This window comes from Peromyscus maniculatus, chromosome 20 (genome assembly GCF_049852395.1).
Source record: "Peromyscus maniculatus bairdii isolate BWxNUB_F1_BW_parent chromosome 20, HU_Pman_BW_mat_3.1, whole genome shotgun sequence".
Taxonomy (NCBI): domain Eukaryota; kingdom Metazoa; phylum Chordata; class Mammalia; order Rodentia; family Cricetidae; genus Peromyscus; species Peromyscus maniculatus.
Genome location: NC_134871.1, coordinates 49328726 through 49354761, shown reverse-complemented (window position 1 = coordinate 49354761; position 26036 = coordinate 49328726). Strand labels below are relative to the sequence as shown.

Sequence of the window (26036 nt, the reverse complement as noted above, 5' to 3'; positions counted from 1 at the left end):
CATGCATAGGTCTGTGCATTGAATCCCAGCACTGGGAGGTAAAAGCGGAAGAACGGAGAGTCCCAAGGTCTCTTGGCTCCACAGCCTGGGCAACGTGAGACCCCTGTCCCCAACCAACCAACCCACCTACCTAAAAATGAAATCAATTTCACTCCTTAAAAAAGACTCCAGGCAGGCACGGCGGTGACTATCTTTCATAACAGCACCGCAAAGGCAGGTAGGATGAGTTCAAGGCCAGCCTGGGCTACAGAGTAAGAAGGCCCTGTCTCAAAAGAAAAAAAAACTTTAGGGGCTGGAGAGATGGCTCAGCAGGTAAGAGTGCCTATTGCTCTTGCAGAGGACCTGAGTTCGGTTCCCAGCAGCTCCGGGGGATCTGATGCCTCCAACCTTCAAGGGCCCGAACATTCACACACACACACACACACACACACACACACACACACACACACACACTTTGAAATAATAAACACAATTTTTTTAAAAGGCTTTGTTTATTCACTGCACACACAGGGGGAAGGTACAGAGACCACCCATAAAAGTGGGTGGGCAGGGGCGGGGGTAGTGCCCAGGTAGACAGGCAGCGGTAGGGATGTGTTTTCCTCTTTGCCCTCTGGCAGAAGAACCGGCAGGGGTCATGGCATAGGCTGCACCTTGCAGGGCTGCCAGGGGCCTCGGTGTCCTCACCTGTGAGAACACCCTGCTCTCGGAGGCAGGCTGTGTCGCCTAAATGAGTGACTGCAGCTCTGAGAATTCCGGGCCACAGAGTGTGCGCCTTTGATGGGAAATTGGTGACTTTTATGTCGCAGCAGGCTTCCTGTTCTTTTCGCAGGCCCGTCACACTTACAAATAGTTCTCTCGAGCAAGCTGGTTTCCCACCAAGAGGGGCTGCCTGCTATCTGCCACCCCACCCCCCCACCCCCCGCCCGATTCCTTCCAGAATGTTCAGAACATGGCTGAATGACATGGATTTAGAGAGAGCTGGCTAACTCATCCCCAGAATACAGCTTTCTCTCCCCGGGTGCATTTCTCCAGCAAGTCGCTCCCTGCCCTGGGTGAGGCGGGTCCTGGGGTACACTGAATCCTCAGCCTTTCACTTCCAGCCCCCTCTGTGGAACACCTATGTTTTTCTGGACCCCACAACATACCAAAGCTGGCCACCCTGAGACACACAACATGGGAAGCACTATGGAGCAGGGCTCAGGATGGCTACAGCCATCTCCTTGTCCTTGATTTCCAGGGGTACAACTGTCCTACCCCCACTGTGGTCTCCAGTAAGACACTTAGCTCGACAGCTGAGGCGGCCATGACAGAGGCCCAGGAAGTGCCTCTAGGCTGACCTGAGCCTGGATTTTGCTGGTGCCCCAACCCTGGCAAGGGTGCAGCTCAAGAGCGGGGGTGGGGTGGGGTGGGGTGGGGGGGTCTCCTCCAGGGAAAAGGGACCTTTGTTCACTCCAGTAAGAGGGCAGTGGGTGGGTCTCCTCCCAGCCATCTGGGCCAGCTCTGTGACACTGGAGGACTGAGCTCCTTCCAGCCATTTCCAGGTAGGCAGATCCGACTTGCTGGTCCAAACATCCACATCCTCTTCCTTGTCTGGAGCCTGGAGGATCTAAAAATGTTTCGGCTCTGCCTGGTGGCGTAAACAAACACTGGCTTCCCTCACCCTGTGTACCTGACAAGCCCAAGGCAACGGGGTAGGCTCCTGTGGGTAGCGTAGACCTATGATCCATCTGTCTGGTTTTCCGGGCTCTCCTGAAGACTCACAGCACAGAGGCCAGAGCCTCACGGAAGAAGGGAGTGTCTCTCCGGTAGGAGGGCTAGGGCCCTACAGAGGACAAGCCATTCCCAGTTCTGAAGGCTTAAGATCCTTCCAGTCGTGGGCTGTTTTTTCCTCACCCTGGGTCCTGGGTTTGGAGGTGGGCGTGTGCACACATGCACCTTAGTGTTATAAAGGCCAACATCTGTACAACGTTCACACTGCCCCTTCAAGCACTCGCATGCGTGAAGTCCTTTTAACCAGTGAGGGGTTTATTACTTTCCTGTGGGAACCCACAGCCACAGATGAGTTAAGGTTACACAATTTTCCCAGGGTCCCACAGCTAGTGAGTGGACTTTAGACCCAGGCAGTCTTCCACTGGGGGGCTTGACTTTTTTTGGCCTCTCTTGTCTGTAAAATGAGTGTGTGTGACGGCATCCTCTCCCCTCTGGCAGCTCTAAGGTGACACAGAACAGTCAGGAGGCCCATCTGTTTACCACAGGTCTCTTCCACAGGGAGGCAGGGATGACTACATTACCAGTGGGGTAGCGCATGGGCATGGGCATCACATGGGTCAGGGCTTGAGTGCAAGGTCATCTGTGGCATGGGGAAGGCAGGATTGCCAGGGATTGGTGAAGGTGGAGACCCTGGGGAAGAACCACCTCCTTTCTTGGCATCTCCTAGCTCCAGCCAGGCCCTAGGTGACCCCATCCATGTGTAGATGGTGTCCTGTGTTTTTTGTTTGTTTGTTTGTTTGTTTTTTGTTTTTGTCAACCTGACACAAGCGAGGGTCATCTGAGAAGAGGGAACCTCAGCTGAGAAAATGTCTCCATCCGATGGGTCTGTGGGGCATATTCTTGATTAATGATTAATGTGGGAGGGCCCAGTCCACTGTGGGCTGTGCCACGCTAGAGCAGGTGGGCCTGGGTTCTTCTCTAAGACAGCAAGCTGAGCAAGCCACAGGGAAGCCAGCCAGTAAGCAGCACCCCTCCACGGCCTCTGCATCAGCTCCTGCCTCCACGTTCCTGCCTTGAGTTCCCACCCCAACTTCCCTCAGTGATGGACTGTGATCAGGATGTGTAAGCCGAATAAACCCTTTCCTTCCCATATTGCTGTAGGTCATGGTGTTTCATCACAGCAACAGAAACCAAACTAAGGCAGATGGTTTCAACGGAGGAGGGCCGAGACTACTCTAAAAGTCTGCCAAGTCTCCTTTGGGGCAAAGCTACCCCCCCAGCACCCAGAGGTCTAACACAACTTCTCTTCCCACTCAGTTCATACGGGTCAGAGTGTGGGGTGGAGAGCTGTGGGGGCGAGCATGCCCCCACCCCCCTCCAATTCCCTGGTCACATCCCATTTCTAGCCTGACCTGACAGGAGAACCTGATTCCTTCCTGACCCTGACGCAGAACTCAAGCCTGGCCTTCCCAGGTCTGAGACCTCGAGACCCACCTCTGTAACAATGCAGGGAGTGAGGGCAAGATAGACTTCAGATGCCCCGTGCCGGAGTTCTGTACCATGCCACCTATTAGGAAGGGTTTGACGTCTCTGCACAAGATGTCTCCGGCCAGGGTTGAAAGGAAGAAACAGGCAAGATGTCTGCTCGTTTATGTACGGTACCAGCAGATACTCACCAAGCAACTATTGCATGCCGGAAGCTGAAGCCTCTCTGTTCGCTCTCAACTCAGTTGAGTCCTGACACAAGAGAGCAATGTCCAGACAACCCTGTGGGGGTGCATGCAGAGAACCCGAGACAAGTACCAAGCCTGACAGGCTTCCCGGAAGAGGTGGCTGCTGTGCTGATCCTGGTGGGAGAGAGAAGTGGCACTGTACCTCGCCGCTCTGCAAGGAGGTGAAGGGGGTTTTCCCAGCATGCACCTCAGCACCTGCAGTCCCTGCTGCCTCTCCTGCTCCTGGGCAAAGCACTGTGCAAAAAGTGTCCTTGTGTGTCGGGGGGTGGGTGGCTAGAGAGACAGGTCACTGGTTAAAAGACGTTGCTGCTCTTCCAGAGGACTGGGGTTCAAGTCCCAGCACCTCCATGGTGGCTCACAACCATCTGTAACTTCAATCCCAGTGGACCTGACGCCCTCTCCTGGCCTCTGTGGTTACTGCATGCATGTGATGCACAGACATACATGGAGACAAAACACCTATACACATAAATAAAAAGTTATAGTGTCACTGTTTACCATCATTCCATCACCTTCAGTAAACAGTACAGCATGGTGGGTTAAACGTGTGAACTCTGTAGCTGGACCCTGGAGCCCAAGCCGTGGCTCCACCCCTTGCAGGCACCACGTGACCTGGGGTCCAAGTTGCTGAGTCCCCCTGTGCTCCAGTTTCCGTGCTGGTGAGAGTGGACTAACGCGTCTTACAGAAGCACTAAGAGGGTGCTTAGGGTCCACTCAATGGTGGCTCTGTCACTGTGTTCATAGAAAAGAAGACGGCCAGGGCCAGCCCACTCCTCCGTCTCGCGAATTTTTAAATTTCCTCTCGACATGGGATCTAGTGGGTTGGATTATCTCCCCACAGTCAAGCTGCTCTTCTGGTCTCCCAACACGTCTGTCTGTCCTGGATGGTAGTCCTGTGGAGGAGCATCTTTTGTGAGCTCCCCACCACTCTGTGAGGAGGGCAAGTCCCCTTTCACTGCCCTGAGGTACAACCAACTGCGCTTATCAGTTAACACCAACGTTAACGTGTGTGTGTGTGTGTGTGTGTGTGTGTGTGTGTGTGTGTGTGCGCGCGCAGGTAATGTGGAGACCGAACAACCTCGCTCGGGTAGTCCACCTCCTTTGACACAAAGTCTCTCATGAGCCTGAAGCTCACTGACTAGTTTAGACTGGCTAGCCAGCAAGCTCTGGTCTCTACTTCCCCGACACTGGGATTACAAGCGTGTGCCTCTCTGCCTGGCTGTCTCAATGAGTTCTGGGGAGTGGACTCAGGCCCTCACATCATCAATCACTTTACCAACTGACCTATCTCCCAAGAGCCCCAACCCAACCTATGAAACCATCATCAGTCACAAAGATGGCATATACTCCCACCCCACCCGCCATGATTTTCCCATGCTCCTTTGAAAGTCCTCTTTTCCTCCTACCGTAACTCCAGGTTAAGAGGAAGAAATCAAGGCACCACTGGAAAGGTTAAATAACCTGCCCAAAGGTCACCTGCCCCAGCCACTGGGCCACTCCTGCTGGCTGGTCATTTGGAAAAGCGGGTGCCTGGAGCCCTGCGTAAAGAGGCCTGGCAGGTTCTCCCTCGCCCAGCACCACCACTCAGCGTACGTGGGGTTGCAGGCTGACATGGGGACCAAGGGCAGATGACAGGCAGCAGAAGCTAAGGAGGCCAAGGTGCCCTAAAGGCGGGAGGCAATGCTGTGAAGCTGCTGGGCTTGTGGTGGGTGCTGGGCCAGCAAGCATGAGTGTGACTGTGTCTCTGTGACAGAGTGACTACTCAAGGCAGGGACACTGGCAGCTCCCTGAGCTGGGGGTGGAAGGTGTTAACTGGGAGAGTGCTGTGGGGGTGGGTGGCCTCTGGGCCTGGAACTGGGGGGACATTGGGAGGTAGTAAACACCCTGGTGACGGTGGCGTGGCGGGCGGTGGCAGTCTTGTGAGGATGCTGCAGGGCTGTGGAGGTTTGTGTGACTTTGCAGTTCAACAAATTCAAATTCAGCCCATGCTGGCATGGCAGCACCTGCTGTGTGCCAGGCAACAAGCAAGGAGAGGCAGACCCAGCTTGTAGCTGAAGGGTTCCCACTGTGGGCTTAAGAGCTTTTAACCTTGGGGCCGGGTGTGTGGCTGGGTGCTTTCTGATCATTCTGACCAGATTTAATCCACCCGATACTCCGTCCCCCACTTAAGGAACGTACAGCGAAGCGCATAAGGAAAATGACTTGCCCAAGGTGACCCAGCGACTCAATTAGACAGGAACTGAATCTAAGCTGCCAGGCTGCAGAGACCCAGTCCTTCATCACCATGCCTATGCCAGGCTGCAGATGTCTGGTTCTGGGGTTCAGGGGCTACGCTGCTCCTGGTCTTGGTCCTGGCCCTGAAGACATGCCCCTAAACACAGGTCACTGTGCTAAGGGGTGGGGCCGTGGATCGCCTCCAGTTCTTGCCAAGGGGCTGGATTTACAACCGGAGGGGCTGCCTGGCTCTCTGAGACCCCTTAAGCTGCAGTCCTCGCCTCGGGCCCTCCCCTGGCTCCTGCCCCCCTCCCGGCGCTGACTCGGGGCCAGGGGAGGAAAGGCTGTCTCCACCCACCTCTTGCACTCTCCCTTCTCCTTTATAAAGGCCGGAACAGCTGAAGGGTGGCAACTTCTCCTGCAGCCGGGAGCAGCCTGCCTGCCTCCCCCGCTGCCTCCCTGAGGGCTCCCCTCCGGCCGGCAGCGCCCATCTTTCTTTCTCCAGAGAGATATTTTGCGCACACACACATACACACACGCGCAAAAGGGAAAGGAGGGGAGAAAAAAAAAAAAGCCCCCCCCCCCCCACCAGCCTCGTTGCAACGAGTAAGCCGGAGCAGCCGCAGCTCGCAACCCGCAGAGGACGCCCAGAGCAGCGAGCCGGTGGGCGGATCGACCGACTGACCCGCGCCGCGTCCACCTGTCGGCCCGGGCCGGCCCAGAGCGCAGTGGGCGCGCCGCGCGCTCGGAGCAGCCGTGCCCGCCGCTCGGGCCCCGCGCCAGGGCGCACACGCTCCCGCCCCGCCACCCGGCCCGGGCGGGAGTTTGCACCTCTCCCTGCCCGGGTGCTTGGGCCGCCGCTGCAAAGCCAACTTTGGAAAAAAGTTTTTTGGGGGAGACTTGGGCTTGGAGGTGCTCAGCCCTGCGCTTTCTAATCTGGGGAGCCTTTCCAAAAAATGTTGCAAAAAAGCTAAGCCAGCGGGCAGAGGAACACGCCTTTAGCGGGCGAGTGAAGACGAACCATCGACTGCCGTGTTTCTTTTCCTCTCGGAGGTTGGAGTCCCCTGCGCGCCCCCACACGGCTAGACGCCTTGGCTGGTTCGCGACGCAGCCCCCCGGCCGTGGATGCTCGCGTGGGCTCGGGATCCGCCCAGGTAGCGGCCTCGGACCCTGGTCCCGTGTCCAGGTCCTCCCCAGCCCCCCAGCGACGGAGCCGGGGCCGGGGGCGGCGGCGCCCGGGGGCCATGCGGGTGAGCCGCGGCGGCGGCTGCAGCGGCCTGAGCGCCTGATCGCGGCGGACCCGAGCGGAGCCCACCCTCCTCCCCAGCCCCCCACCCTGGCCGCGGGGGCGGCGCGCTCCGTCTACGCGTCCGGGGCCCCGCGGGGCCGGGCCCGGAGTCGGCATGAATCGCTGCTGGGCGCTCTTCCTGCCTCTCTGCTGCTACCTGCGTCTGGTCAGCGCCGAGGTGAGTTGCGACGGCGGCCGGGGATAGATCCTTCCCTCGCCTCCCCAGCCCCCACGCCTGGCCGCCCCCTCCTCCCCCTGCAGTGAACTTTGGAGCCCTGCAGCGCGTGAGCTAGGCGCCGGGCACTGGGTGGCCCCAAGGGCTGGGAGGCCAGGTCTGGGGTTCTGGGCTCCATGAGGAGACAGCCGTGGGTTTCTCTTTCCAGTGGACCAACATTTTAGCGTCCTAGAAGGTGTGTGTTGCCCTGCCCTCTGCTTCAGGCGCCAGAGCTCTTAAGCCCCTTCCCTGCCAGGGGAGAAGGGGTGGGGTGGTATCTAAGGTGCCTATGGCATCGCGACCTCCTGAGTCCACCTTGGAACCAGCCTGGGCTTTGGTTCTGCCCAGGACCCGGCCTGCCCTAGTGGTGTGCGCCCTCGAACTCAGGATATCCACAGAGACCTTTGGCGAGGGTTCTGGTCCCACCCAAGCTTCTGCGCTGGGCTGGGGTGGGCACCTCGGGGTCATGCTGGACGGTCCAAAAGCACCTTGTATCTTGGTGCAGGGGGGCCAGAGAAAGAGACAGAGACACTAGAGAGCCAGGCAGACAGACACACGGTAGGTTCAGACGCTTGAAGTAGAGACAGGACTTTGGAAGCAGGGGGAGGTTCTGAAGGAATCCAGCCCCAGGGGCTGTGTGTGTCTGAGGCCCGGCCATACCTGCGCCCGCGCCCTGCGCGAGGAAGCACCTCTCTCCCCCGCATGCAGGCTGCGGGGCGCGCGCCTGCAGAAGCCTAGCTGCAAGGGAGGTGGGGTATGGAAACGTCTGCTGGAGCGATCAGGTCGGATCGGTGCCCCTACCCCTCCCAGCCTCACGTAGCAGTGAGTTGGCAAGTCTACCGGGAATCCAGGTGGGAAGGGGGCGGGGCAGGAGGAGGCGCGAGCTAGAGCGAGGCGAGGGCCGGGAGAGCGGCGTGTCCGGGTCCCGTCCCGCCTCCGCCCGCGGAGGTCCAGAGCCCGCACCTAATCGGCTGCGGGCGAGACCAGCCCGGTCGCCCGCAACCAAGCGTTGGGGAGAGGCGGCGGCGGCGGCGGCGGCAGCAGGGAAGGGGTTAAGGCGGAGGGCTCCGAGGCCGCGGCCCGACCTTGGGCCGCCGCCAGCGCAGGTTGTTTTGACCACGGAGGAGCCGTCGCCGTCTCCTTTTGTTCTTGGGGCTCCTCGAGGGCCGCCGGCCGCCCGCCCTGGGGGCCCCGCCCTTCCGCGGCCGCCCCCCGCGGCCGGAGCCCGAAAGAGAGCAAGCTGGGCATGGCCCTGCCGCTGCAGGCCCCTCGCGACGCCCCCTCCCCGCCTCGCCTGCAGCCCCCCGGGGCGCGGCCAGCTGTTGGGGAGGGGGACGCCGGGAGGCCCCAGCTGCCGCCTCGCCTTGCCGCGCCGCGGGGACCTGGGGGCTGGCCCGGTGCCAGGGCGTCCTGAGAACGGCGGCGCCCCGCGGCTGCTCTCTGCAGCCCACCCCGCCCGGCCCCCGACTCGCTCACTCACCCCACGCATGCACACTCCTGGCCGGAGGCGATGCTGCGCTCCCGCGGGCGGGCGCGCAGAGCGACGGGCACGCACTAAGGCGGCCAGGTCGCGCGCCCGCCGCCACGCCCGTGCACACGCGGGACACACGCGCGCGCGCGGCCCGAGTACACGTGCGCTCACACACCCACCCACGCACGCACGCAGCCACGCACAGCCCCTCTGTACACTCAGTGCCAGGTGCCCGCCCCCACGCAACAGGTGGGCTTGCCGTGGGCCCTGGCACCTCACCGCCTCTGTAGCCACCCCATTTCCTTCCGGGGGGGGGTCTAAGGAGGAAGGGAGAACCCCAGATCCTGATCTGGACTCCGCAGCACCCATTTTTGGTCTGGTTAGAGCAGCTTGGCACCCCTCAAACTTTACCCCTCTATAATGGTTTTTTAACCACCCCTATGTGGCTGATGGTGATGGAGTGACCCTGGAATGCAAGGATAGCCAGGCATTTTTCATTTCAAATAAGCGCGCATTTGACCTCCAAGACAGAAGGATGCTGCTTACCTAACGAGTGTGTTCCCTATATCCTCCCTACTTTGCTAATGCGGCAAGGGTGTGGAGCCCTGCGTTCTGATGGGTTCTGCTGGATATGTAGCATTTGGGTGAGGTTTCCCAGGCCCTCTTACCATCCCAGCTGCCTCCAGCAGCACCCCACCACTCCCATGAGTATTCGCATTTGGGGTTGAGGCTGCAACCCTCAGAAACTCATCCTTGCCCCTCCATAGAGTGCTTCTGGGACCCCAGTTGCGCTGTGCTTTGCAGTTGACTTTCCTGATAAGCATGAGGAGTGCTAGACTGAAATCATGAGGACCTGTCCCCATGGGAACCGGACCAGGCAAGCTCCTTAATCACCAGTGCAGGAGGGCTGGCTTCTGGAGGTGACCCCGAAGTCGGCTGTGTTTAGATGGAGGCCTAGGGGTTGGAAGCAGGCTGGTAGTGTTGAGACAGGGCTGGAGAGTCTGGAAAGGCTGCCGAGGAGGCCCCCATCTCCATCAGCTGAGCTGGCTTCCCAGAAGGTGACTGTCATGTGACAATCTGTCTGCCTCAGCACCCTTCTGCCGGGAAGGAGCGGAGCGGAGGAGTCCCATAAGCCACCAACGACCCAGTCTCCTCCTGGCTTGCTAATGGCCGCAGGGGGTGGGGAAACCCACTTGCTGGAATCCCCCTGCCTGGAAGTGTGCAAGTCAAGGTCAGATTCTGGAGGCTGTAGTGCAAGAGCCAGGAAATACATGTGTGGAAGAATTAGTTCAAGGTGTTCACTTTGGGTTCATAATGCCCTCCCTCTTTTGATGTTTTTTCCTGCGATATATTTTCATTCCAATTTCTTTTTAAAAATTTGAGACAGGGTCTCACGTAGTCCAGGCTACCCTCCAGCTCACTATATACGTGGGAATGGCCTTGAACCTTTGATATATCCCTACGTCCACCTCTAGAGTTACAGGTGTGCACTATCATGCCTGACCATGACAGCTTTTCAAGTTTTGGTTTATTTAGCTGTCTGTCACCTGCTTTCTCCCATGAACTGGAAACTACACTGGAGAGATTTTTGTCTTGATTCCCACTGTGTTAGTGGGGTGCTTGAAGTCTGGACCATCACCAAATAAGTGTGGAAAGAGCTATGAATGGCGGAGTGGGCCCAGGCCAGGGGTGCTTTATTAACACAGCCTCAACGAACCCTGGCTACCCATGGTACAGTGCACTGTGGGCATCTGGCTTGTCAGGCTGCTCTTCCCCCATGGTGAGATGTTAGAATACACTCCTCTCTGTCTTGGGACCTGGACTGTCAGCGGGGAGGGAGGAGGTGGAAAGACACAGAAGGAGGAGCAGGGCTGGGCCTCAGTTTCTCCCACCTACCATGTGGAGCAGATTGGACTCATTCAGTGTTACGAATAATAGGGGAGTTGGTGCCTCTTGAGTTGAGGTGGAGGGGCAGTGATGGCAAGGGGGCCCCCAGGGTGGCACATCCTGGGGACAGGTCCTTTCCTTCCAGCTTTGACATTGTCTTCTCTTGCTCTAACCGAGATAGAGGAGGCTGCTGGGCTGGGCTGGGCTGGGCTGGGGTTGCAGGAACAAGTGGAGAGTGAGCGAGAGGTTAGTCCCAGGAACCAGGATGGGGGCTGCTGGGTAGAAAAGCTGGCCCCGGAAGGCCTCTATGGTGTGCCCAGAAAGGGCTTCTTCAAAGAGCTCGTCTTTGCCATCTCGTCTAAATACGGCCTGAGACGCAAGCAGGCAAGCAGGCGGGCTTAGGAGGCCTTGTCAGCTTCTGCCTTTGCCAGCCACAGACAACGCCCTGGGTGCTGGGCAGGGAGCCCGTCTCCCTCATTAGTGTGGCAGCAGGCTGCGGAGTGTGTATCCCCGCCTGTGTGTGTGTGTGTGTGTGTGTGTGTGTGTGTGTGTGTGTGTGTGTGCTGTGCTGGGGCCCAGGTGGAGGGTGGGGTTCAAGCCCTTTTGATCTGCCAGCCTGGCTGGGAGCAGGTAACTCACCTGGCCTCACGCTAGCTCGCTAGCTCGTGCCTCCTGCAGCTGGCGTTGGGGGCGGGGCAGGGAGGAGGCTGTTTCTCTTGGCTGCCAGGCTGGCTTGGCCCCAACTGCTTCCATGCCACACCCTTGTCCTACCAGGAGTCCCAGGTCTGAGATCTGGGGCAGCTTCTTCAAGCTGTCAGGTTCCTTTCCTGTGCATGGGGGTGCCCACCTAGCGGCTTCTGGGGTAGCTTCTTCAAGCGGTTAGGTTTCCTTTCCTATGTATAGGGTGCCCACCTAGAGGCTTCCAGAACCTGTGGCCGAAAATTCAGGCTTCAGCAGCTCCCTATTGGGGGTGGGTTACTCCCAAACACAGGGACTCTGACTGCAGACATGGGCTCCGGAGAATCTACCCAGAGCACTGCATCCTGGAGTAGACCTCAGGCTAACTAACTGTTCACACCCCCAGTCCCGGAAGAGACCCACCGGCCCACGGGGCACCTGGTAGTGTCAATGTGGAGCTAGGTGCCGTTTCCTGTGGCCCAGCGTGGGGGATAGTGCAAAGCCACACTCGGCCCCGGGGGACCGCAGCTCTCCACCCACCTGTCACCATCCTTGAAAGTATTGTGAGCGTCTGGCCCAGGACATGTGTGCCGGGCTGCCCTCAAGGAGCCATATAAAGAGTTGGTGAGGGCCGCAATAACAGCTCATGACATGCCCTTTATTTAGGGCTGCTCAGCTCTATACAGTTATACTTACCAGGGACCCCAGGGCCCGCTGTGGCCAACCCCATTTAAGGGAGGAGGAGGACACCATTTGTTTGTCAGTGGTGCGGGGACTGAACCCAGGACCTCACCAGTGCTAGGTAATCATTCTGTCACTGAGCTCCACACTCAAGCCCTCCCTTTGTTTATGTTCTGTGACAGGGTATTGCCAAGTGTCCCAGGCTGGCTTTGAATTTGTTCCAGAGCCCAGGCTGGCATTGAACTTATTCTTTAGCTCAGGCTGGGCTTGAACTTGCAATACTTCTGTCTTCGGCCTTCCAATAGTTAGGATTGTAGGCCCGTGCTATGATGTCCAGTTGAAGGTAAAGTTTCTGATGATGTATTCTGAGCACCCTGGTTCCCTTTACCTGGGGAGCCCCGGCTTTCCTCTATTGTGGGTTTCTCTCCCCTGGCACTGTGAGTATTTGGGGCCAGTGAGGCTATACCCTGTGTGACATCCTGCATACTGTGGGATGGTGAATAGCATTTGTTCTATGGCACCCACAGATGCCAGCAGCCTGTCTCTAGCCATGACCACCAAAAATGTCTTCAGATGGTGTCAGTGTCCCCGGGCTATAATTGAGGCCATTGCTGTAAGAAGAGATGGAGCAAGGACCCAGCAGGAATCTCAAATGATGCTGGGACCAGTGGCATCGGAACAGAGGGGAAGCATGCTTGAACTATTCCTGGTGGGTCCGGAGAGGGTAGGCATGCTATGGCCTGGGAGGGACCCACCTCTGCCACTGACTGGTTACCTAGACTTGTGGCTGTGGATTAATTTCAGTAAGCCTCAGTTTTCCCATCTGGAAGATGGGACTAACGATAATGTTAGGCTCAGGATTGTACTTTGTGCATCATTTTGTTCAGTCAGTGGCATGAAGGATCACACCTGAGATGACCCCCCCCCCCCCCCCCCCCCGCAAGAGAAAGGGACAGTCCTTCACAAATTTGCCAGTATTTATTGAGCACCAGCTGAATGCTTTTCTCACCTCCACGGTGTCCATCTGGGGTCTTCCCTGCTCAGCCTCAGGGGTGAGTTTGTCTCCATATGATGGCCTCCTTTGCTTGGTAGACTGAGGCCTGAGGTGTCCACTAGGCTTGTTCAGGGCTCAGCTTGCTCTGCCTCCCTGGCAGCTCCAGCCATCCCTTGAGTGGGCAAGGAGATCCTGGCAGAAGTACCAGATTCCACCCCCTGCCCCCCCAGACTAATTGAGTCACCACTCCCAATACCTCTCATTCCCTTGGGCAAGCAAGCCACTTTACACAGCCTGGCTGGGGCTAGCCTCTGTTCCTTCTGTCACCCCCAGGCAGAATTAGAACGCAATCAAATGTCCTGACATCCCCAGTTCATAGATAAGAGCCAAGACCAGAGAGAGGCAGTGGCCAGCTAGCGGTCACTCTGCAGTGGGTAGCAGCGTGAGGCAAGGAATCTTTGAAAACCAGTTCTGAGTCTGACAAAACTCGGGGCCAGTGGCCTTCTCTAGACCAGCTTTGAATCATCTGTCCTGCACGTCTCTGCCCAACTGTGAAGGTGTAGACACTATAGGACACCAAGTCCCTGCCCCCCCACCCCAACCTCTCCTTCAAACCTCTAACATCCCTAGGATACATGGCGGATTTGTAAACTCCATGATTGAACAAAGTGACCCAGATGCTGAATGGGTCCCAGGAGCCAGATTTCAAGGTGTTATGTCCCCTCAGCCCCCAGCCTGGTGTCTCCTAGTTCCTAGGTTGACATGGGGGACAAGAGGTAGGTGTGACCAAATCCCGGAGTTTTTCTTAAACATCACCACAAGTGGCCACAAGTGTCAAGGATCACAAAGCTTTTTTTTGTGTGTGTGTGTGATATTGGGTTTCTCTGTGTTGCTCAGGCTAGCCTGGAACTCCTAGGCTCAAAAGATCTTCTTGCTAGGCATAGTAGCTCACATATTTATTTGTTTGTTTTATTGATTGATTGATTGAGACAGGGTTTCTCTGTGTAGTTTTGGTGCTTGTCCTGGATCTTGCTCTGCGGACCAGGCTGGCCTCAAACTCACAGAGATCCACCTGGCTCTGCCTCCTGAGTGCTGGGATTAAAGGTGAGCACCGCCGCCCCCCCCCCCAGTAGCTCACATCTTTAATCTCAGAATTTAGTAGAGGCAGGTGAATCGTTGAGTTAGTCTATGTGTTGAGCCAGCCAGGGTAATTAATATATTACCATGTCTCAAAAAATCAAACCCCAGAGCTGTTACACAGAGAAACCCTGTCTCAAAAAACCAAACCAAACCAGAACAAAACAAAACAAAAACAAAAAACAAAAAGCAAAACTTAGACTTTCGGTTGTATGATAAAACACCATGGCCAAAAGCAACTTGGGGAGGACAGATTCATGTCAGCTGCAGTTCCGCAGCACCGTCCTGGAAGCAGGAACTGGAGCAGAAGCCGTGGAGGGTGCTACTTACTGGTTTGACAGGCTGCTTCCCTATAGTCCACAGGTTCACCAGCCCAGGGGTGGCACTACCCACCCCACAGTGATTTGGGCTCTCTTACATCAATCAATCAAGAAAATACATCCCGGGCTTGCCCACAGGCTAGTCCGATGGGGACATCTTCTGTCTGTCTGTCTGTCTGTCTGTCTCTCTAAATCCTGGTGTGATCAGACACCAACAGCCTGGGTATTGAACCCAGGTCCTCTGGAACATCCGTCAGTGCTCTTAACTACAGAACCATCTCTCTCCCCACGGGGACATTTTCTCAACTGAGGTTCTTTCTTCACAATTGGCTCTAGCTTGTGTCAGGTTGACAAAAACCAGCAAGGACACAAAAAAGAGATCTTGCTTCAGCCTCCGAAGAAGCTTGGGACTACAGGTGGGCACCTGGCTCTCAGCGAGTGTCTGAGACACATAGCTTTGGAGGAGATTCCCGCCCCCACGCTAGCTGGCCAGCGGCAAGAGCTTCTTTTCCACCTTAGACAGTGAGAGAGCAGCAACCCTCCACCCTTACACACACACACACACACACACACTTGTGCTTAGTTACTCAAAGCTCCAGTCCCAGGGTGGTTCAGTGAACATAGGGCAGGGCTTCTGCACTTCTTAGTCCAGGGAAACTGAGGCACCGAGTGGCTTTGTCCTCTCAGGGCTTCCCTCAGGCTGCATGGTCTTGTCACAAGCCTGCATATGTGTGTGTGTCCCGCGTGTGTGTGCGCTCATCGTGGTCCCAGCCCTCAGACGTGTGTGTCTTGGCATCTGGCACCTTTCCTTTGCCCCAGGACACTTCCCGGTCCCCTCTGCCCTCACTTCTCTCTCGGAGCTTTAGCTCTTCGCACTCCTGGGGCTATGTGGGATGTGGCAGTGACCTTTCTCTACAGCTGTGTGTATGTGATTGTGGGACCTGCGGTTTCCCTGGAGGAAGCTGGCTTGTAGCGAGGCCTGTTAAGGGTCTAACTAAGTTTCAAGTGTTTGGTGAGAGGCCAGAGGGGCTCTAAAAATAGAGTTTGGTTGGGCATGGGGCATGCATGGGTAAGCTTTCAGGTTTCCCGGTTGGGCCTGAGGATTCCCTTATTTCCTCTTTGGCAGGGACTAAGTCGGTAGCACTGGGACACACAGCCTTCTGAGACCACACAACTCAGCAAGCATTAAGCACCCCTTGGGCTGCGGGGGCTGGAGTACATACTTCACTGTCATTGTCTGAGTGAAGCCTGTGTTCACACTGGGTTTGGGGGCCCTGCATAAATAGCGTGTGTGTGTGTGTGTGTGTGTGTGTGTGTGTGTGTGTGTGTGCGCGCGCGCGCGCGCGCGCGCGCGCGTGTGAGTGTGCACGTTGGAGCTGGGGGCAAGTCTGGATACTGTGGAGGGCTAGGGTGGGGCATCTCAGCCTGGATTCAGCTCTTCAAGCCGTTGGGCCTCCGTGTTCCTGGCTCAGCTTTGGATCCCACCTACTCCGGCCTTACTGTCTGTCTGTTGGGGACAGCGGTGCCTCGTAGGAGCTTTGTGCAAGAGAAAGCATGTAGTTGGCCAGCCTTGTGAGTCCTCACCCCAGCTGACTCAGTTCCTGGTGTCTGCCCAACAGGGGGACCCCATTCCCGAGGAACTCTATGAGATGCTGAGTGACCGCTCCATCCGCTCCTTCGACGACCTTCAGCGTCTGCTGCATGGAGACTCCGTAGGTAAATCGGATCCTCCTCCAGAACCCCAGCCTCCACTGGTGCTTGGGAAAGTGGGGAGGGGCAGGCGGGGACACCCCTCTTGACAGGAGGAAATTAGATCCGTGGCACATCCCAGTGCAGGCCTGACCACACCTACCCAGGGCAGGGCAGAGTAGGCAGACGGGTTGGTACCTGAGACATGGGGTGTGGGAGAAGCAGCGCCCACGTGTGACTCTGGCTGGGTGCAGAGGGTGGGGTTCCCGGAGCGGGGCGGGCAGAGAGAAAGCTCTCAGGGCATGTACTGAGTACCTATCCAGGTGTGGACCCAGCTGAAGAGGGTAGGGCTATAGAAGCCATCTCCCTGCCCCTCTGGCCCAGCGCCTGGTCATCAAGGTCTCCTGGGGACACCTGGCCAGGACCAGCTGGCAGCCCTGCCCATGCCCAAGAGTGTACTGGGCAAATGGGCACGTGCTTGGTGGCACACACGTGGCGGGGCCGGCGGGTTGGGCTGGGAATGTATTTATAAATGCAGTCTTCAGAGCAAATTCCATTCTATTCTAACCTCTGGCCTGGTCCCTGGAGCCCTGTTCAGCAGCCCCCCCACCCCCACCCCCACGCACCCGCGGGCCCTTGTCCCTCTGGGGTCCTGTCTCTTTGTCACTTTGTAATCCTTGCCCAGACGCTATCTACGGGGGAACAGCATTTCCTGCCTTTGTTTCCTCTCTCCGTTGGGCCCCTGGCTCCTTCTCAAAAGCATTCCCGGGCCCTTTCAATACCGCCTGGGCTGGGGGGTGGCAAGGCAGGCGGGAGGGGGGGGCCCAGTTGGGCCCCCCTATTGTTCACCAGGGCCCCCACCCGGTGGCTCCCACCCGTGCCCGGCTGGCCAACCCTGGCCACACAATGGGGCAACTTCCAAATTTAGCTTTCTTGCCGTTTCTTTCCAAGGCGCTCTGCCGCCCAGCTCAGGCAGCCCCTCCACACCCCTGGTGGGGGTCGGGATCTTGGATGTGAGGTTTTTCAATAGCAGGCCTGTTTCGAGGCAACCATGTGGCTATTTTTTTCCTAATCAACTTAACCTTTCCACAAAGCACATCTCTCCTCATCTCCTCCCCACCAGGGACATTCCAGAGATGGCAGAGAGAAAGGAAGAGAATAAGGGACAGACAGACAGGCTGACGTGGTCAACGCTGTTGGGTTGGACAAAGCAGGCCAGTCAGTCAGTCAGTTGGCGAGCTGCAGGATTCCTGGGATCCTGGATGGGGTGGCAGCTGGCAGAAGCCTCTGCCTTTGATGGGACCAGTGGGCTGGGGGAGATGTGTGAGCCCCAGGGTGCCATAGGGAGGTGGCCGAGGCTGGTCTCCAGCGTCCCCCAGTGCATTTGGTGTTCCTCACTAGGGAGAGAGACAAAAGGGGCTATCCACCTTCAAGGTCAAGTTCAAAGTCTCCTCACCACTCTCTGCTCCCACTAATACCAGGCAGCCCTGGCCAATGGCTTGGGACAGCGAGGTGTGTGGGTGGACATGTCACCAAGGAGAGCTGGTGGCCCTGAGAGGAAAGGACTCCAGCTTAGAGAAGGGAGCTTTGGCTAGTGACAGGAAGATGAAAGCTGAGGGGAGAGCCGACCTAGTGTGGCTGGCGCAGGCCCCCACCCCACTCCCTTCCCCCTCCACCCTTTCTCTGCAGACCAGTAGGGCCATTGTCAAAGCTCCAGAAGGCTGGACTGGGCCCGCTAGCCCCGAGGGGATTCTGGGAATTTCTCCATTCAGCACTTCCTATGGGAACGCTTTGGAGGGCACTGGGAACTGGCCTCCAGCGCTCTGGGTCCCTGCTCCACCCTGGAGGCTGAGGAGGGTTCGTGGACAGTAGCAAAGGGTTATTTTTAACTCCAGTTGACATGGGTTCTGGCCAAAAATGGGGCTAAAAACCCAGAGTGAGGCTGGAGGCTCCCAAAGATGCTGTCAGGCCCCACCCGCCCCACCGAGACATTTGTCTGCCCAAGACTTTGCCCGGTTGCCTCCTCAGGGCCAGGGATCTCAGGTTTAGAGAGCACTAAGGGCAGGGTCTCAGAGTGTAGAGACGCTCTCCTCAACCCAGGCCTGTGGTAGCAGCCTGGGCCAGCATGCCTGACGGTGCTTTCTCTTGCAGATGAAAATGGGGCTGAGCTGGACCTGAACATGACCCGAGCACACTCTGGAGGCGAGCCGGAAAGCTCAGCTAGAGGAAGAAGGAGCCTAGGTAATACCACGGGTCCATATAGTGGCCCCTCGAAGGGTGGGATGCGGGGAAGAAAAGCCAGGGCACGCAGCCATCCTGGATTGGGAGTCACCTCCCAAATCCCTTCCCTACTGTTAGGACTGAATGAGACCTATAGCTGTCTTTGAAGTTGAGTGACCATTTCCTCTGCCCCGTGTTATGCTTTTAAAATACAGTGGTTTGCGTCTTTTGTTTTTGAAACAGGGTTTTACCACACAGCCCTGGCTAGCCTGGAACTCACTAGGTAAACCAGACTGGTCTTGAATTCACAGAGATCTGCCTGCCTCTGCCTCTGCCTTTACACTCAATTGCTTCCCCACACCAACTCTGGAATAGATGTGGTTAGCTCCGCTCCAGAGGCCTAGAAACCAGGGTGGAGAAACTGGAATGGAAGGACAGGTCAGAGGGCTTATTTGTCACACTTGAGCCCGAGGTATTCCGGGTGGGTCCTCTGTCTGCTGTGGCCCAGGGCTGCACTGTGGCCTAATGCAGGGCCACCAAGCTGAGCTTAGGGACTGCTGGTCGTTCCTTGGCAGAGACCAAGCCAGTAGATCTGTAGGCCTTAGAGAAGCCTTCTGGGGTGAAACAGGTGGCCACCTACAGATTCCAAGTCGCTGGAGCTGTGGCTGGCGGAACCTACGGGTCTCCAAGCCTCTGAACCTTTCTCTGTAGATGATTGAGCACCTGCTGTAGGCTTCACCCACCTCCTTCCTCTCAGCTCAGGTGAGAGGCATAACTCTGCTGTTAACCCCATTTCACAGATGAGGTAGATGAGGCTTTGAAAGAAAGAGCCACTTAAGAGTAGACCAGTGCAGGCAGGTGGTAGTGGCGCATGTCTTTAATCCCAGCACTCTGGAAGCAGAGGCAGGCAGATCTCCGTGAGTTCGAGGCCAGCCTGGTCTACAGAGTGAGCTCCAGGATAGTCAGAGCTATCCTGGATAGTTTTGTCTTGAAAACAACAAACAGCAATAAAAGGCCAGTGCAAGCCAACAGGCTAACAGTGGAGGAGGACTTAGGTGGGCCAATCACACAGCTGTGTGAATCTGAACAACTGGGATCCAGCACGACTGGACAGGTGTGCACTAAACATTTACGAGATCACATGGGATGATCTGATCACATGATCCTGACCATGCTTCTTGGGGGGTAGATCTGTCTTCCCTCATTTTCAGATGGGGTAAACTGAGGCTCAGGGTGGTCCAGCCACCTACCCAAGTTCAGGGCTATCTGGATGGGGGTGTGGTTCCAAAGGAGACAGCCCTCTCCTGACAGGCCTCCTCCCACCCAGGTCCCCTGGCAGCCGCAGAGCCCGCGGTAATCGCCGAGTGCAAGACGCGCACAGAGGTGTTCCAGATCTCGCGGAACCTCATCGATCGCACCAACGCCAACTTCCTGGTGTGGCCGCCCTGCGTGGAGGTGCAGCGCTGCTCGGGCTGCTGCAACAACCGCAACGTGCAGTGCCGGGCCTCGCAGGTGCAGATGCGGCCGGTGCAGGTGCGCAGACTCCGCCCCGCCCCGGGTCAGGCCCCGCCCCTAGGTCGAGCCCCGCCCCAGCGGCAGACCCGCTGCTGTGGGTCGAGTAGCTTTGGCTGGGTGTTCCTGGGACGCACTCTCTAAGGCGTCTCAGACCGTAGTCACCGAAAGTCAGACAGGGTGCGACCGGGTATGCAGTGCTAAGTAATGGACCAATGTCACCTGCTTTGCAGGGATACAGTCCCACAGTGTTCCTGTCTGCAAACATCTGAGACTTAAAAGAATGTTCAGGACAACTGCCCCGGCCCCCTCAATGCTCCATCCTACTCAGGGACCCCTACACTTAGGGCTTTCATCTGTCCCTTTGGCAAGCGTTGTCTTTAACGAAGATGCCACAGAGTGCCCTCCAGGTGGCAAGCACCATAGGAACCAGGGCCCCCACTGGCAAATGGCCCGGCCCTGTGGCCACCTTGTTTTTTGGAGGGAGTAGGGCACAGATGCTAATCTGTAGGAAGGACCCAGAGGCTGTGTCTGAAGCGCCTGCTCCCGTGTGGACAGGGCAGGGCACAGGCAGGCGCAGCTGCCTTCTAACTCTGCAAGACCGGGTCTCTGTACCCTGGGTCAGCCTTCCCTTTTCAGGTCCCCCTGGGCACACAGCACAAAGCATGCCACCAGCCCTCCCCAGGGCTCTATGTGGCCTTGCTCTTTTCCTGCCCTCTGCCTGTGGCCTGTGCCCAGTCTCTGCCTGTCTTCCACTCCTGGTCTATCCCTGTGACCCAGATTACAAATGAATGACATGCTATGCTTCCCCACCCACTGTCACCGTATCTCCTGTCCCCAGCTTTAGGGAGAGACACCTGACAGCTGCCTTCCCGGTCCCAGCTTCGCTTCTAGATAAGGCCTCTCTTGCTTCCTTCCAGATAACCATCTCCCCCCCCCCCCCCCTCTGCTGCAGCCCCTGGCCTTGGCCAGTGCTCCAGGAATGAGGACCCACAGGACTCAGGCTCTACCCGGAAATGCCTTTCTCCCACTCTGGGGGGTCATAGTCGGGGCGGGTGTGTGTGTGTGTGTGTGTGTGTGTGTGTGTGTGTGATGTGTTGCTACAGCAAAGCTAGAGGCCAGGTCAGCTGAGTCGAAGGGCTTGTTTTGATGGAAAAGCTCTGAGAGGAGCAGAGCAAGACCTCGCTATTGTTTGGTCCAGAGCCTCCTTCTGCAGACAGGCTTTTGGCTTTCGAGGAATGAGCTCAGCTCCGGAGATTGCCAGACCTGTGAGACTGCTCCTGCCCGGGTGGCTTCTGCAGGGGCGTTCTGCTCGTTCTGTCCTTCAGGTGAGAAAGATTGAGATTGTGCGGAAGAAACCGATCTTCAAGAAGGCCACAGTGACCCTGGAGGACCACCTGGCCTGCAAGTGTGAGACAGTAGTGACCCCTCGGCCTGTGACTCGAAGTCCTGGAACATCCCGGGAGCAACGAGGTGAGCCACCTTCCTAAGGGCTGCTCTGCCTGTGTGACTTCCCCAGTCACGGCTGGGGAAGGGGTGGGTCTCTAAAATAGGAGTCAGGAGGCTGGGGAGAGAGCAGGGATGCTGAGCAAGCCTGAGGACCTGAGTTTGAATCCCTGGGAGGGCGTGGTAGCTGCGTCTGCCATCCATCCCAGCACTGGGGAGGCGGAGATAGGTGGATCCCAGAGGAGCATCAGGTGCCAGTCTAAGCTGTTGGTGAGCTCCAGGTTCAGAGACCCTGTCTCAAAAAAGTAAGGTGAAGAGCCATTGAGAAGGACACTTGACGTCAGCCTCTAACTTCACGTGTGTACCTGTGTGCACGAGTACACATGCGCACGCGCATCTACACACACACACACACACACACACACACACACACACACACACACTTGAACCCACACAGAGCATATACTACACACACACACACACACACACACACACACACAAATTATTAATGGAGATCAGATGGATAGCTCCCTGGTTCCATTTATTTGAGACTTTTGATCTCACTGAGAACAATCTAGATTCTTCCCAGCCTAAATGAGGCTGCAGCCTTGCCCTTATTACCAACCAGTCCCCTTCACTTACGCCATCTACCGGAGGTACACAGGTAAAAGGCTGGGCATCTGTATAGCTGGGACGGGACAGGTGGGTCTGACGTTCAAGCATCCATCAGACGAGTTCATGTCTTCGGTGCCACAAGCGTCAGGCAGTTAGATTCGAGTTGAAAAGTCTCAGAGGCTCCTCCTGTTTCTGTAGTGGAGGTACTTTGAGGTCCAAAGATGCTGGGGCCTTGCTCCAGGTCACACAGCCCATCCTAGGCCAGTGGTGTCCCAGAATTCCCTGCCTGGCTCTTCCCTCACCCTGGCCGCTCTCTTTGGCTTTCCCTCACCTGCGTTACCGTCTACACTATAGAAGAATTCGTGTTAGTACTGGAGTGTTCAGAATACTGAGGGAACTCTTCCAGGTTTATCTCTAGTACAGCACAGGTCAGTGCTGGTTCAGGAGGAGGGGGAGGGTCGAGGTCAGACTTCATGAGGTCAAAGTCAAGTCCCCAGTGCTCACGGGCTAGGTGTGCTCTGGGGATGCGACTGAACCTTCCTATGCCTCAGTTTCTCTATCTGGGAGTGAGGCAGGAGGATGGCCCCCCTTATGGGAAAGGGGAATGGATTCCATGGCAGTAGGGCTGGCCAAGCAGTGCCTGACCCAGGAGGTTATGTTTCAATGTTGCCCCCAAGTCCTTGTCACTACCCAGAGACAGAGGGGCTTATTTTCCCACTTCCTGCAGACGGCCTGGCCCCAGACCCCTCAGACCCAACAGGAGGTGCTGCTGGCACTAGGTACCCATCATGTACCCATCTTCAGAGGATGGACACAACCCACCTTGGTAGTTTGGCCACCTTGTCTCACCACATGGAAAATCTGGCTAGAGACGTCATTTGGGGACTGGTTGTCTTGCACCACAGCTGGGCGGCAGAAAGATCAAGCTACCCAAGGAGCCTAGTTCCCGCACAGAGCTGCAGGGTCAGGGTCAGGGTCAGCCACAGTACAGCGTGAGTGGTGGTGGCCAGTCAGGTGTTGGGGTGCAAAGAGAATATACCCCATAACCGTCACATGCTGACAAACGCTTTTTCTTCTGGAGCAGCCAAGACGCCTCAAACTCGGGTGACCGTTCGGACGGTGCGCGTCCGCCGGCCCCTCAAAGGGAAGCTTCGAAAATTTAAACACACACATGACAAGGAGGCATTGAAGGAGACCCTCGGGGCCTAGGGGCATCGGCAAGCGTGTGGGCAGGTAAGAACCTGGCAAGGAAGCCAAAGCTCAGACACCCTCTGGCTATGGCTCAGAATTGGGGTGAGGGCTAGCAGGGGCTTTTGCTCCCTTCAACCCAGTCACCCCTGAGTTTTTCTCTTGCTCTACTGCGCCTCAACCTCTCCAAGAGGGTGTCTGTCCTACCATTCCAGTTCCCCAGGACCCCCCCATCCCAGCCCTGGGGCCTGCTGGAAACATGACCGCCAGAGAGAGTTCCAGTTCCTTGTCTTGGGGGGGGGGGCGGCTAGGAGCCAAGGGAGCCCCTGAGCCATCTCTGACCCCATGCCCCTCTGCTCTGCCCACAGGGTTATTTAATATGGTATTTGCTGTATCGCCCCCATGGGGTCCTTGGAGTGATAATGTTGTTCCCCCCCGTCCGTCTGTCTCGATGCCTGATTCGGACGGCCAATGGTGCTTCCTCAGCCCGCGGCGGCATGCCCGGCCACCTCCACCAGCAGCAGCCCTTCAGCCTGCCCTGTGGCTCCAGAAACAAACAAGGGACTCCATTCTGTGCTGCTTCTTCCCGTGACCCCAAGAACCTGGGTCAAGTGTGCAGGAGCCTCAGGTGGGGGGGTTTGGCCTGAGGACCTCTGCAAGTCCTGCCTGGTTCCTGGACCCCTGGCCAGCCAGCAGGGAACACTTTCAGGCAGGCTAGGGTCCCTCGTAGTCCCGTGGCCAAGACCACATGGGGGAAAGAGAGGAGCCCTCATGGCACCCAGATCTGCCACTCATCTCTCCCTGTCCCCTCAGCCCGAAGTGGCGTTTCATTTCCTAAGTATGAAATCGTGGAAGATATGAACTCCTCCGGGCAGGTGGCCACACACACGCCTTCTCTGATGGATTGGAGGTGCAGTGTGCTTGTGACCTGGGCCACGCCCCCTGCCTCTCTCCACCTCCCCTACGTTCACTTCTGTTCATTTCTCTACCTCCACTCCATGTCTTCTTCCTCATGTACCCTTCAGTCTGCTCCACCGTGGGGTACTTGGATCCTGACGGAGGCTCTGAAGGACCCTGTCGTTCTTCCTTAGGACAGGAGCCCTGCCTGTCACATCCCGCACTAGCCAAGACTGCCGAGGAAGGCTGTGTGGGATGCGCGTGTCGCCCATGGGCACTGCATGTGGAGGATCCTGTTCACACCCTAAATACGGCCCATTTGTCTATTTATTGGGACTCTCTGGCAGATGTAGGTCAAGCCTCCGAGGAAAGGAAGCCTTGTGTTCCTTCGTACCCAGGCCCTGTGTGGACTGGCTGTGTGTGCCCTGACCAAGCCTGAAGCTCGGAAGGAGCTCGTGGTGCTGGGGAAGCAGCGCACTCCATGGCCTGTTGCCTCCACTTCCCCAGCCTCCGCTTCAGCTGTCCCGGATGGGACGCCAGGTCATCCCCAAGGGAGGGCCAGGCAGCCCCTGTTGTCCTCTCCTCTGCCTACACATTACCCCTCAGATCTCTGGTGGTTTTACCTGGTGGCTTCTTCCAGGAAGCTAGCGGGTAGACTGGAAGTGGGAGAGAGAGGGAGAACCCTAGAGCCCTCAGGAGGACTGGGGTTGACGCACCCACCTTTCCCCCCTTCCCCCTTCCCCACACTCTTCCCTCCCCCTCCCAGGTCCACTTCCTTCAGTTTGTAAAGTTGGTGATTATATTTTTGGGGGCTTTCTTTTTATTTTTTAAATGTAAAGTTTATTTATATTCCGTATTTAAAGTTGTAAAAAAGGAAAAAAAAAAAAACCACAAAACAAAACCAAGTGAATCTTCCGGAAGTCTGTCTGTTGGCATCGGGTGTGACAATTAACCTTTCCGTGTTGGCAGGATGCGCCAACAGCTTGCTACGTGTTCCTCTCACTCGGGGAGGCTAGGCACCATCGGGCATCCTCATGTGCACACACAGACACACACTCTCACGTGTTCGTGCATATTTGGGCCTGGCTCCAGGGACAAGCCTCTGTCTCGGAGAGGGCGGGTTGGGCCTGGCCCCAGAGCAGGACCCGACGACACCTTGGCCCTCTGGACCTGCTCTTCTGGAAAGACTCATTTCTGTTGAACTGGGGTCTCCAGGGGGATGCAGAACCCCACCATTGTAAGCGGCATGTGTAGGGGACTGGAGGAGGCCCTGAGTGGGGGGTGCTGTGGAGTTCATAGAAAAAGGACCAAGCATTGGGCTGGGCTCAGCTCTGAATCTGCTGTGTGACTTCAGGCCAGTCACACCAATCTGGAAAGGATTGGTGGCCGCCAAGGGCCAGCCCTGGGGTCCTGTGCCTTTTCTTCATCCTGTTCTTTGGGTGCTGGAGAGGGACCCGGCATATGCTAGGCAAACAGACTCCCGCCGAGCAACACTCCAGCCTTACCGTCTTCTCTGCCCATAGAGCCGTGGACACCAGCTTATAAACAAGTATTGTGGGTCCTCCTTACAGTGTAGAGTTGACAAGGAGCCCAGGAGAGGGGAGTCGGCCTCACTGAAGGGATGACCGGAACCTAAAGCCATGCTGCCCTGAAGTGCTGGGCTCCATGTCCCTTGATCTGTGCAAGGGCAGCTAGAGACCATCTTGGCTGAGGTGGAGGTTCCCATCCTTTGTCTGACTCGATTCGTTCAGTCACCCCTCAGGTCCTACCACAAGTGTCTGTCCCTGCCAGTGCTCCCAGAGCCACATGACTTGAGTCTATCCTGAGTCCCAACCTGTGCTAGAGCAGAGGGGTCTAGCCTGTGGTGGTGAGTGGAGCTGAGGGAAATGTCTGGAATCTCCCATCTGGCTTGACATTCTGATGGAGAGCCTCCCTTCCCCTGGACCCCCAATATCCAGTTTCCCAGACACCAGAGCCAGTGCTGGTATGGGGGACGGGGAGACAAAGTGGGAGGAGACTCACCAGGACATAGAAATTGAGACAGCTGCAGGGTCCAGGGCATGGGACATCTTGACAGCTGCCAACAACTGGGCTACTTTATGGATGATAGTAGGAACTTTCCAGAAGAGCTGCCTGGATCCT

At 57.0% G+C, this 26036-nt stretch overlaps 1 protein-coding gene and 1 long non-coding RNA gene across 4 annotated transcripts; one reads left to right on the top strand and one right to left on the bottom strand.

The window, feature by feature from the left end:
- Positions 1 to 472: 472 nt before the first annotated feature.
- On the bottom strand, positions 473 to 8836 carry LOC143269787 (uncharacterized). Of its 2 annotated transcripts, none has more exons than XR_013046505.1 (2): positions 8640 to 8836; positions 473 to 4336 (listed from the first exon to the last, which is right to left on the bottom strand). It is a non-coding gene; the product is annotated as an uncharacterized LOC143269787 (long non-coding RNA). The 2 variants fall into 2 exon arrangements; XR_013046506.1 differs by having other exon boundaries at positions 473 to 3557.
- Pdgfb (platelet derived growth factor subunit B) lies at positions 6961 to 25477 on the top strand. 2 transcript variants are annotated; one of them, XM_006979165.4, is made up of 7 exons: positions 6961 to 7123; positions 15947 to 16043; positions 18168 to 18257; positions 19564 to 19769; positions 21077 to 21221; positions 22894 to 23042; positions 23366 to 25477. In XM_006979165.4, the coding sequence occupies exons 1-6, from the start codon at positions 7061 to 7063 to the stop codon at positions 23016 to 23018; spliced, it is 726 nt and encodes a 241-aa protein (XP_006979227.1). In that variant the 5' UTR covers positions 6961 to 7060; the 3' UTR covers positions 23019 to 23042; positions 23366 to 25477. The 2 variants fall into 2 exon arrangements, with proteins under 2 accessions (XP_006979227.1, XP_076412468.1); XM_076556353.1 differs by lacking the exon at positions 6961 to 7123 and adding an exon at positions 7209 to 7355.
- Positions 25478 to 26036: the final 559 nt, after the last annotated feature.